General features: G+C 37.7%; 1 protein-coding gene across 1 annotated transcript in view; it reads left to right on the forward strand.

Moving 5' to 3' along the window:
* The window catches only part of CFAP47 (cilia and flagella associated protein 47), a 328185-nt gene that overhangs the window by 122049 nt on the left and 193343 nt on the right, over positions 1 to 12793 (forward strand). Inside the window, exons 30-31 of the mRNA XM_037067787.1 lie at positions 4449 to 4530; positions 5470 to 5601. Coding sequence (XP_036923682.1) covers positions 4449 to 4530; positions 5470 to 5601 — 214 coding nt within the window. The remainder of the gene's footprint in view (positions 1 to 4448; positions 4531 to 5469; positions 5602 to 12793) is intronic.

Genomic DNA, 12793 nt, shown 5'->3' on the forward strand with positions numbered 1-12793 from the left:
TTCTGAAGCAAACTGAAGTGGGGTGAGAGAGCATGGCTTTTACATCAGGTAGATAAAGGCTTAAGTTCTAGCTCTTTTTTTTTAGATTTTTATTTATTTATCTTTAGAGAGGAAGGGAAGGAGAGAAGGAGAGAAATATCAATGTATGGTTGTCTCTTGTGAGTCCCCTGCTGGGAACTGGCCTGCAACCCAGGCATGCACCCTGACTGGGAATCGAACCGTGATTGTGTGGTTCACAGGCCCGCACTCAATCCACTGAGCTACACCAGCCAGGGCTTAAGTTCTAGCTCTTTTATACTCCCATGAGTTCGCACAAGCCACTCAACCCATTTAAACCTCAGTTTCAATATCTGTAAAATTGTGGTTTATAATTCTCAAACTTAGTTGATTAAAGAAGGCAAGTAATAAAATATGTAATATATGATGCATAGATGAGACCAATGATGATGAAGTATAATAAATGATGGTTAATGCCTTTCATGTGCTAAAGTGTTTTCTTAAGTTATTCCAATACAGTAACCATTAGTGACATACTGAAAACTGATTTTTTTGGTATCACTATCATTGAAACAGAATATTTGAAAAAATCTGTTCTTCTATTAGGCATAAATGTCTGTTGACATAAACATACTAGCAAATTCAGCATTTATCTACTCTGTCTTTATATTTATAAGATAAATGGAACCTTTATTTAAATTTTTGTAAGTTTCAAATCAAAGACACATGAGTTTTGTTTTAATTTTACCTCTTCATGTCCTTGGTCCTTGACCAATTCGATAAAATAAATGCTTTAATCCAATGAAACAAAAATTCTAATGCCATTCTTATTTTAGAAAGTTGTGCTTTTAAAATCTATCGGAATATTAACTTTGAACAAAAGGGGGACATTTTCATACTTAGCTAGATTTTATTATCTGTGCAATATAGAAATCCAGTAGTTTTCTAATAACATCACTAAGCTCTGTGACACCTGAGATAGTCATGCCACTTGGAGCATTGTTGTTGGCACAGCTCCTGTGGTGCTGACATTAACACGGGATGTTTCTGTTGTGACATTTTGCGGTAAGAGGATGCAGGTATGGAAGAATGATTTTGGCATTAAAGCCAAGCCATTTCAATTTATTGCTGTTTTATCAGCAAATATACGCCTATCGGGGTATGTTGACTCTGATAAAATTCCTCAGCATCCAGAATGTGGCAGTGTGAGTAATAAAACTGGGTCATTAATTCAAAATGCGCGCGTATGTTTCATCAAGGAAATAAAGGTATTCAATTCAAAATGATAATAAATTTTATTAGCTTTCCCATTTCAATTTGGTGACAGTAGGTGAGGACTTTTGTGCAAGTGGAATTATATTTATCTTGTGCAGTTACTGAGAAACCACAATTTTTGGAAGTTAAGTTTAAAATTTAATAACACATTACCTCTAATTTGCTTTTGATCTGCTAATGGTAAACTTGGAAGAAATATGCAAATAGAAAGCTTGGAATGTAAAAGTGTAATCAAATCAATGATGAAAGTCAACCCTATAAAAGTAATGACCAGACATAAACTATTGACAAAACATAATTGTAAATACTGTATGAAGGACTGATGAAGTTAGGCCTTAGGATAGATGCAAAATAAAAAGAAAGAAACAAGTCTCTTGTACAGGAGGAAAAATAAATTTTCTGCTTTCCTTCTGTCTTCTTGGCTGTCGTAAAAGATAGCTTAACAGGAGGAAAAAGAACAATTTAATTCGATGACTAAGTATGGTAGCCTCACAAAGATATGAGACTCAAAGACATCCAGGAGATGGGGGCTTATGTACCACTCTGAGCTGGCAAAAGGGGTAGGAGTCTAGGGCCTGGAAAGACTGGGGGAATGGAGGGATCCTGAGACGGGAGGAGGAAGTGTTTGTTAAACTTCGGTTGCCTTGCCTTGCAGGAAAGCCTCTCGGGTAAAGGGTTTTCTCTAGAAATAGCTCTTTTCCAGGTGAGGGCTTGTTTTCTAATGTAAATTTCCTTGATGAGTGTAGATTTTCATTACAAAAGGGTAACTTTTATCCTGTTTTCAGAGCTCCTGTGTCTGTAGTTTCTCAGAATAAGCAAAATGCCAAAGAGGCATATTTGGGGGTTACCTGTTCTGTTTGACTTGACTTCATAACGGCATCTGTAAAGTGCTGTTAAAGAACAAAGTTCAGCTAAGTTTTAACGATCCGATTGGCTTTATTCAACAATTCATGAACCAGACAGCATCCAGTCTAGCAGATGGGAAGGAGCGCCAAAGAGTTATGCAAGGCAAGAGATTTTATGAGCAGAAGGGAGCACGAACAGGGAAGTTGTACTGAAGCAATGAAGGAGGGGGGCTGAATGCACCGCCCCAAAATGTGCCGCTTTGGCATGTGGATTGATTTCAGCTGAAGTCAGTTGAGACAGACTTGGGGAAAGCTTTTCTCTCCCTTAACTGCCCCCAAGAATATAGACAGGGGGGCTGGCCCAGAAAGTTACTACCAGAGATAACTTTTTATATCAGAAAGACTTATCTGCATGGTGGGGCAATCATTTCTTGCCCAAGCATCTGCTCTTCTCCTCTTCCTATAAATTACCTACCTCCCCTTTGAAGCCCTACATCCTTACCCCCTTTTCCTCAATTACCTGACTACCTGGGAGATTCACATCTTTGTGGGGCTCCAGTAGGTACATATTTAATTTGTTTTTTTCCTATTAATAATTCTTATGTCATTTTGATTATTAGACCAGCCAGTGAACCTAGAAGAAAAGAAGGGAAACATTCTCTACCTCTACAGCACAAAAAGTAGATTGGTTGTGGAATTTCCTTTAGGGGGACAGCAGGGCTCTACTGTTGATAGGAGAGATCTGACCACATTATTAGGGGGGAGTAGGGAGGGGCCCTAGGAGGAGGTCACCTGAAGCAGTGGTGAACAGCGCTGGCATTGGCAGAGAAGCTGAATGCCTCAGAGAGCATGGAATTATGGGCTAGAATATTGAAATAAAAGAAGGGCTGTGAATGTGGCCTACCACAAAAATCGTAAATTTACTTAAAACATTATGAGATTTTTTTTGGTGATTACATGTCACAATGTATTCCATGTGTGGCCCAAGATAACTCTTCTTCTTCCACCGTGGCCCAGAGACACCAAAAGGTTGGACCCTGCTAAGATTTCGACTTAATGGGGCTTCATCTCATTGAATTCTTACATAGGCTTTTAGGTTGGCTCCTCCTGCTAAGAAGTAGTGTTCCATTAGATTTCCAATTAGTGTTCCAATTAGATTTTATTTAAACATATGATAATTTGAGTGTGATGAAGATTCATAAAAGTAGGTAGGAAATGCAGACAGTTAAAGGTGTAAAAATCAAAGAGAAGGGATGATATTTGACTTCCAAACGAAGGAACTTTATCTGTGTGTGGCACAGTTTCTTTCACTAGTTTTGATTGGCCCAGAGCCACGCCATACTTAACTCTAGAACTATGTCCATTGCTTCTATTTCCACTAACGTTCCCTTCCTTACTTCTCTCTTCTTATGTTTGTCTGCACTGTCTTCAAGGTTTAAGCTTTCGGAATCATATTAAGTCTCCTTTCTGCTTTTTCTTAGTCCGACTTCTCAGTAGTTCTAGGACTGCAGACTGCTGAGGGTGTTCCAGAGTTGAGTACTACGTGAGGCATTCTTTTCTGGTAAATGCTTATGGAGGGTGGAGTTCTATGCTTATTAAATGAGTTATACCTACACACCCAAATGCCTTCAAGGAAACACTCTTGCCAAAACTGGTAGATGTCTGTAGGATCTGTGGTGATGGATGTGCATATGAAGAGTTTGGATTAAAATATTTCAAGGAATTTCACAGTGAAAAAAGTGTAAAGCCTTAAGTGTGATAAATGTGTTTTAAAGTATAAAATAATATAAATAGGTATTAGATTTTGAATATATAAAATATTAAAAATAGATATTTTCTGCTTCAGTTATTCTACTGTAAGTTTATATAATCAAAGAAGCCATACATTTTGGATAGTGTCTTTGGAAAAATAGGTGATGAATTTTGTTATATTAGGGGTTATTTATATTCAGGCCTATGTGAATTGGGTGACTAATGACCTATTTATTAAATGTTTTACTGTATTCAGACTTTTTCTACATATTTTTCAATTTTATAATGTTATTACAAAAGATGGTTAGTGGTTTGGCAATAGGGCTAAATCGTACCTCTATATCCCATTAACATAAGGATAGATGTGGATGATTAAAGACACTTAGTAAGATCTTTCTCATTAATCAGTTCTGTGATAGAAACATCATATACACATTAATTATATAATTTTTAAATGTTAAAATATAATTTAATAAAGTATACGACATCGAAATTATTTAATTGAGGTTGAAATGCAAGTGATATACAAATCGTGAGTATTACACCATAATAATTGGGATTTTTCTTCTTAAATTTTAGTGCTAAAGGAGCATATATTGCTCATGTATTGCCAGAATTTCTGTTTGAACCAGAAGATTATAAGAAGTGGATTGAACTTAGAGTAAGGAAATATAATTTCTTGAAACAACTGAACAAATATTATTGGATTTGCTGATTTTTGGTCTGTGCTTAAAGATTTCATTTTAGAATCCTTGTTTTTTTATTTATGAAGTATCCTAAAGATTATGCTTCTCTGGAATATATGTATATATATATATATATATACACACACACACACGCACACACATATATTTTTGGATTTGTTTAAAAATCTCTGTGAAGCCTAGGCAGAAATGATCACATGGTTTTCTTAAATATGTAAGTAATTGCTTCTTTTAGGGAATTTAGAAATGAAGAATGGTGTGTGCTTATGTAAACTTTTTGTTAGTGTTGAATTTTTAGAATATGTATCTTCCAAAGAAAACAATGGTTTAATTTGACCACCACTTCACATTTCCCTTCTTCAGTTTTAGAGGAGACTAGGGAGAAATTAAGCCGGATATGCATAGTTTTTTTTTCAAATTATGCAATTCATTTTATGCAAATCTATTGAGAAGGGGTATTGTTTTGAGCTGTCTGGAGGCTTTGAGGCAAGGCTAGCTGTGGTACTGTTACTATGGTCACCGCATGACATTAGTAGCAGAGACCCGGAGCCTGTTCTTTGGCACTCTCCTGACTCCCTGTGGCCTAATTCACAGTGTGACTCTTAGAGGCTCAGAGTTCGGAATAACTTCACCTTTCATTCTGCCACTTCTGCCCCAGAGCTAGTGGGTACACTGAATGAATAAATGCATGACCTCAATAAAGGGCTATGAGTTCCAGAAGTTAGCTGTGTTGATAGTTTTATGATTGGCATATGGGGAATTACAGATCTTTATGAATGTATAAGAAGGACATGTAAAGGTTTTATTTAAAGGGGAAATTATGCTAAGTAGATAAAATTTTGAACTTACATTTGCCTTGCTTTCTAATCAATGTCATGATATTTTATTTATTAAAGTCTTCCGCTGCTGATACCTTGCTGATGTATTCCCCTATACCAAAGGAAAAGCATTGTTTTACTATAGACATGGCTGTTTTTGAAAACTGGAGTAAACGGTCATGGACAGATGTATTCCTTCAGCTATACAAGGTACCATGTGCCCTTGTGTTCATTGTTGGAGTTTTGGGGTAATTTACAGAGATAATGCATTAATAAAAGTATAGGTAATATTACTGTAAAAGATTTAAAACCACAGTAGCTCAAATAAGAGAATTTTTATTCATTTTCTCATGGAACTGTGGGGAAGTGAGTGGTTTAGAGGTAGTGAGATGTTTCTTCCATCCTTAGTACTGGGCTTTCATCTCTGGGTCAATTTCTCAGAATAAGGAAGACCAGATAAAGGAGTAAGAAGACAGGTAAATTCCTTTTAAGGTTGTTGCCTGGAAAATGCATCATTTCCCTTCACATTCCACTGGGCAAAATTTAGTCGTATGACTGAACCTAGCTTTAAGGTAAGTTGAGAAATATAGTCTGGAAAATTGGTAGCTGCATGTGTTTTCCAGTATTAAAAGGAAGGATTAAAGAATGGATATTGGTGGAAAGTATGGTCTCCACCTGCAATGCATAGTAGTCTCTTGTAAAGTTATTCTAGACAGATGTTCACTAGCAATCATATACTGTAGGCAAGACCAGGTGTTGATGAGATTCTCCAGTTGACCTCATGCCAAGGTGCATGTGTGGGTAAGTTAACACGTAAATTGTGCCTTCATAACCTATGTCTTTATTGCTTGTACTGATTGCAGTCCTGGAATCATTTCCTACGGTTCCAAATATGGCACGCTAGGTCTTGCTTGCTAAGATGGATGGAGGCTTCTGCTCTAACCCCACTCACAGATAGGGTGAGCTGCAGGACAGGGAGTTAAAATGAAGCAGTTATGTTAAATAGAAGCGGCAATTCATCACTCAAAGGAAAGGACAAAATTAAAAGCTAAACAGTATTGCATGTCACAAAGTGGTTTTTTAATGTTTGTTTAATCTTCACAGCTGGTACTCCCCAGTGTACAGATGAGGAAACTAGGGTTCTCATGCTTACTTTCTTCCAAGATCACCTGATTTTGGCCGTAGAAAACCACCTGACATAGGAAATGTTTATTTCTTCTTTGTTGTTCTCTGCTGGGGCCCAGGAGCCCAGGAGCCCAGGAGCCCAGGCCCTCTTGCTCCTCTCTAGCTTTCTAAAGCCGTCACTGCAGCCAGCCAGGCCTACCTTCTGAGGAGTGCCTTCTGCTCCATGATTCCCGCTTAGTCCTTTTCTTCTCTTCTTTCCACTTCAGCTTGCCCTGTTTCTCTTTCTGAATGTCAAGAGAAGAAATCCTGTTTTTTCTTGATTAATTCTCAGAAGAATGTATGAGTGTGTTTGTGACTCTCAACTAAATTTAGAATTATAAAAAGATATTTTCTTTTCTTAACTCCAATCTGCATCATCTACAATTTTGCCCAGGGATTAATAGGAGCACCTCCAAGAGAGAAGAGCAGCACATGGCTTATTGTAGGGACAAACTAATCCTAATCTTGCTTTGTGGACCTTAGTCACACGCTTACTCATTTATGCATGCAGTCATGGCATGTTTGTTCATTTAATTTGTCTTCCCTGACCTATTAAGTCCATGAATTAGAAACCAGTATGACTTGTAAACTTCATAGAGTGTCGGCTACATAGTAGATGCTCAACAAATATTTGTTGAATGGATTTATTCAACAATTATTATGTTTCAGGGTACTATACTAGGCTCTGGGGGTGTAAGAGTAAACTTGATATAGTCTGTCTCCTGGAGAATTTTGTGGCTTAGAGTATGTAAGAACTAAGTATATATAATTCCAAGGAAGAATGACAAACGCTATGACAAAGGAAGCCCAAAGAACTGAGGATGAGTGCCCATAGAGAGGAACCTAACATTCCTATGGCTTGGGGAAGGTTTCCAGGAAGAAGATCAGTTTAAACTGAGCCCTAGGAAATGACAGATGTTTGCCAAGCAAGGCAGGGCATAGTTTAAAAAGAGTACTATTTGTGTGAAGGAGGTGGTAGATGACTTTTATTGCAGGAAAGTTGTTGTGCGGAGGAACATTTTTCAAGACAAAGGGAATTAAATGTGGAAATGCTCAATGTTACGTGGAGCATGGTGCATTTTGAGGAATGAACACAGTATGGCTGGGGGTAAGAGCAGCGCACTGTGATCCCAGCCAGAAACTGGTTGACTTCATAAGCAATTCAAAGAACCTGGACTTTATGGACTTGAGCACAAAGTCAGTGCAGAGCTACTGAAGGGTTATAAACAGAAGGTTGACATAATCAGCTTTGCATTCTAGAGAAATCACTGGCACAGCATGAAAAAACTGTTCGGGATATATTTTCAGTGTCTGGTGCTAGGAATGTTGGTTGTAGTGGGAAAGATGAGAAAGGAGCAGCTTTCATAAATATTAGAAGTAGACCTCGGTAGGACTTGGTATGTGGCTACATCTTGGGAGTGAAAGAGACAGAGAGGACAAAGATGACAGTGGATTTGTTGTTGGATGGTTTAGTAGAATTTCAGTCACTGAAATAGAAGACAAAACATAATAACAGTATTTTGTTGGGGGTGGAGAGTGGATTAAGAGGACATGATAAATTACTTTTGGTCCTGCTATGATATGATTACTGGGTGGGTATATCCTTTAGTAAGGAAACAGGTGGGTATATCCTTTAGTAAGGAAACAGGGTGGCAGCATACATTTGAGATTCTTTTTTTTTTTAAGACTTTATTTATCTTTAGAGGGGAAGGGAAGGAGAGAGGGAGAGAGGAGAGAAACATCAATGTATGGTTGCCTCTCATTCATCCCCCACTGGGAACTGGCCTGCAACCCAGGCATGTGCCCTGTCCGGGAATCGAACCGCGATCCTTTGGTTCACAGGCCCGAGCTCACATTTGAGATTCTTTACTGATGCCATTATAAAGTCATAAGAATAGATAAGATTTCCCAGTTAGATCATCTGCATAACTGTGCTTCATATATTGTGTCTAAAGCATAGGCAGATCTAGCTGCTCTATCAAATCAGAAGTGAATTGGCAATTTCACTTGAAAAAATAAGCAATGTTGTTGAGATGAGTTCACAAGTTAGAAATAAAAGATTGTGATTTTCACACAAATCTATGTCCTTATTGTTGAATTCTTAGAGGTCATGCATGCACTGTGAGACTGCCTTAGTCAGTTCTTGCTAGCAGTTTAGATAACAAGGTATAGTTTGTCTTAATTTTATGTTATTTGGGTATTTTTGATTATTAAATTTGCATGATCATTGTTCTTTTCTTGCATTATATTCCCAATTCACAAAAATGCTGACAAAATGGCTAACAAGTAAGTCATTGAAGCATAAGAGAGGTGAAAAACAGTAACATACACTCAAACTCGGAATGCTATTCTAAATGTAAATTATATATAGGGATCTCATGTGGATATAAAGGATGAATCTGTATGGAGTGAACAAAGTGAATATGATGTTTTTACAGATGAATCTGGAAGAGAAAAAGGTGATCAGGAAGAAATATTTGATTAATAATTTTAATTAACTGTTTATTAACTTGTTCCCAGTATATTGTCTATCATGAAGATTTTTTTTAATAGTGGCACAATTCTGTCAAATATTTTGATATTTTTAAAGAAAGAGCAGTGATCTTTCTGGTTAATTAGAAATACTTTTCCTGAACCACTTCAGTTCTCTCTATAATAATATCGGAGTATTTGTTGCTAAAGGCAGGCAAGTCCCCAGTTCTACCTCGGCATTATTCACAATGGCATGCCTCAAATTTAAATGGTATAAGCAGTCATATTTCTGAGGAATATTTGAAAGTGCTTCTATAAAATATGATTGGAGAGAAATAGAATTGGTGAACTTCTTTTATTAAATGGCTTTGTATTATGTCTCATAATGTCTGTGACATCAATGTGGGAACACAATTATTCTCACAGGTGATAACAAATATTCCATATTTTGGTTGGCTATAACCATGGATAGGGAACATGTGAATAATTCTTTGCATGTGTGTGATAAGTGTGTGTGAGTGAGGTACATGATGTCATTTTATTCTATCAGTTAGAGCCCAGGCTTTAGGAGGTGTGATTCTTTGTCATTTAAAGGTTAATTTGTAATGTAGACTGGAGAAAACCTATTGGTGGTATATACCAATACAGAATAAGCCATTGGCCACAGCGGGAAGGGCATTACAAGTGAGTACTCACTCATCGGGAAATTTCAGTGACTAAAATACATGCTCCTGTTACGAATTCAAAGTTAAAGGACCCAGAAAAAATGTAAACACTGTCAAAGTGAGGCTACCGAGTTCTGTAATTTTATTGTGATCTCTGTGTGTTCAGGATTCTGTTTTTCAATATTAAGGAGTGCTAGTTGTGAATGGAGGGTCACTTTCACATGAAATTTTCCAATTGGAGTGAGATTAAAAGTATTATCTTCATAGCAGTAGTGTTTTTCTACATATATCTTTTCATTCTTTTAAGTGGCTACCTCAAATAATAACATCAAATGATGCCGTCCATGTCTTGGATACACTGGATATACACCTATAGGATTTGAATATCGTGATTTTTAATGTGGTAGAAATCACTAAAGCATCAAAAGTTTGACTTTTTCCAAAGATTTATTGGAGAAAAAATGTATCCAGTTGTTGAATGTTGAATGAATATGATTGTACAGTTTCTGCACAGCTGAGCTGATGATTGGATGCTAAAATGCAGCCTACATATTGCTTGCTAAGAATAGAGAGCCTCATCTAAGCTTTGCCTCACCAAAGTTAAGGGGGCCTTTTACTTTAAATAAGGGCACCACCAGGAAAACATTGTCTTGCAGAGGGCGCCACATTCTGATTTGCACAAAGGCAGTGTGTAGGTTTTATTGAAATCTTGGGAATGGACCCTGAAGGAACATTTCCAAAGATGAATGCTGTTGAAGACTAGAATACTGTTTCCAGAGTTGAGTTTCTTACCTTCTGCTTTTGAGTGTGATATGCTCATGGACCAGCTTAACAACTTGATTGGTATTGGAAAGTGGATTTTAATAAAAAATAATCTCTATAATTTCCAGCTTCATGGTAGGCCTGACAATCTGTACAACCAAAGTGAGCATCCATTTTGTTAACCTATGACAGGGGTGTCAAACTCATTTTCACTGGGGGCCACATCAGCCTCGCAGTTGCCTTCAAAAGGCCGAATGTAACTTTAGGACTGTGTAAATGTAACTGCTCCTCAACAGTGAAGTGAGAGCTGAGCACTGCCACGGGGTAGAAACAAGGTGCCGAGCCAGATAAAACAAGGTGGAGGGCTGGATTTGGCATGTGGGCCTTATGGTTGCCACCTATGACCTATAATATGAGTTAGGATTTTCTCAGTTAGTGCGAATAGTAAGAAAAGAAACTTATTGAATATATAAAGTGATAGAGAGCTCAGTATGTTCATCATCTAGGTAGCTGTAGATACTTGGACAGAGATTACAGCTATCATTTATCTCAGTAATATGGAGCTATGGATATTCTCATTACTACCACTAACATCATGTCCTAAATACTATGTTGAATTACAAAAATTGATGGTCTGTGTCATTTCTTAAGGCACATTTAGTGGCTTGTAGGGACTAAAATTGGGAGAAAAGAGCTATAGAGTGAAAAAAGATGGCATAGGTCAGAAACCCAGTATTGAAGACACCAAATATTTAAATAGGCAAAGGAAGAGATTCTTGCAAATGAGCTCCCAATAGGTGAAAAGGTAGCAGTGACCCTTTATGACATTGTGAACAAGGAAGAGAGAGAGCCTTGGAGGGAGGACATGGTTCACAGTATCAGATGAAACTGAGGTTGTTGATGATGGTCACGATGAGTTGGGAAAAACCATTATGTGGGCCTTGGTTTGATGAGCTAAACAAATGAAGGAAAGTGGTGACAGTGAGAAAACTTAACAGGTGTGAGTGGTAGAAGGAACAGATAAAAGAATCCGTGGGAATTCCAGTTTGAGAGAGCCCTGAAAAACCTGAGTGTACAACTGAGCATGTTTTGATATTGTTGAAAAAGAATTGGTCAGGAGGGAGAAGGTAAAGATCCCACAGCTATAAAAGACAACTGGTGCAGGACTGGTCCCGGGAAGAGGAGAAGGCCTGATATCTAGTACAAGAGAAGGGATAAGGGATCGCTCAGTCATTGTGGCTGCAGAGAAGGAAGAAGAGTGAGGGTGGATGCAAGTGCTTTCGGGCACATGTAGGACACCCCTGTGTGCCCATTAAGATGCCATCGTTTGCTCTTTGAAGTTGAGATGAGGGATCTCAGAAAAGTTAGCATATAGGCTGAGAAAGAGGGAGGTTTGATAAAGAAGACTGAGAAGCCAGGAGCCAGGGATAATGGGAGTGAGAAGACAAGGGAAAGGGGGAATTCTGGGCCTGCAGACTTTATCTTTATTTATTTATTTTTTAAAATTATTTATAAGCATTTTATTATTTAATTCTTTTTTTTAATTTTTATTTTTATTTAATTCTTGTTCAAGTACAGTTTTCTGTCTTATATTCCCAGCCCTGCCCCCCCCAGGGCTCCCCCCTCCCTCCCATTTCCACCCCCCACCCTTAGTTATTGTCCATGTGTCCTTTATACTTGTTCATGTTAGATTAGGAACAGGTCCATCTCAGGTTTCCTGGGACCCCCAGCGGTGATCCCCAGGGATGATGCATGCAATGCTTTAGGACGGTGATTGGGCTTCTTGTTGTTGCTGTTGGCTTTTACATTGTTTTAAAAATTACAGTTTATATTTAATATTATTTTGTATTAATTTCAGGTGTACAAATAGTGGTTAGACAGTCATATGCTTTACAAAGTTTTCCCTTGCTGTTACCAGAACCTATCCACCACTATACATAGTTATCACAATATCGTTGACTATATTTCCTATGCTGTACCATCCCATAACTACTGTGTAAGTTCCCATCTGTTCTTTTCAATCCTTTCACCTTTCTTTTTTTACACAGTCCTTCAATCCCCATCGCCTCTGGCAGCCATCAGTCTGTTCTCTGTGATTCTGTTTCTGTTTTTTTGATCTTTATATTGTTCTTTAGATTCCACGTGTAAGTGAAATCATATGGTATCTTGTCTTTCTCTGACGGACTTATGTCACTTAGCATAATATCCTCTACGTCCATCTGTGCTGTTGCAAGTAGTAAGATTTCAATCTTTTTTATGGCTGAAAAATACTTCATTGTGTTTATTTACCACAGCTTTCTGTATCCACTTGTCTATTGATGGGCATTCAGATTGACTGT

The sequence above is a fragment of the Sturnira hondurensis genome, unplaced genomic scaffold (genome assembly GCF_014824575.4).
Source record: "Sturnira hondurensis isolate 20B ecotype Veracruz unplaced genomic scaffold, ASM1482457v3 Scaffold0017416, whole genome shotgun sequence".
NCBI classification, from domain to species: domain Eukaryota; kingdom Metazoa; phylum Chordata; class Mammalia; order Chiroptera; family Phyllostomidae; genus Sturnira; species Sturnira hondurensis.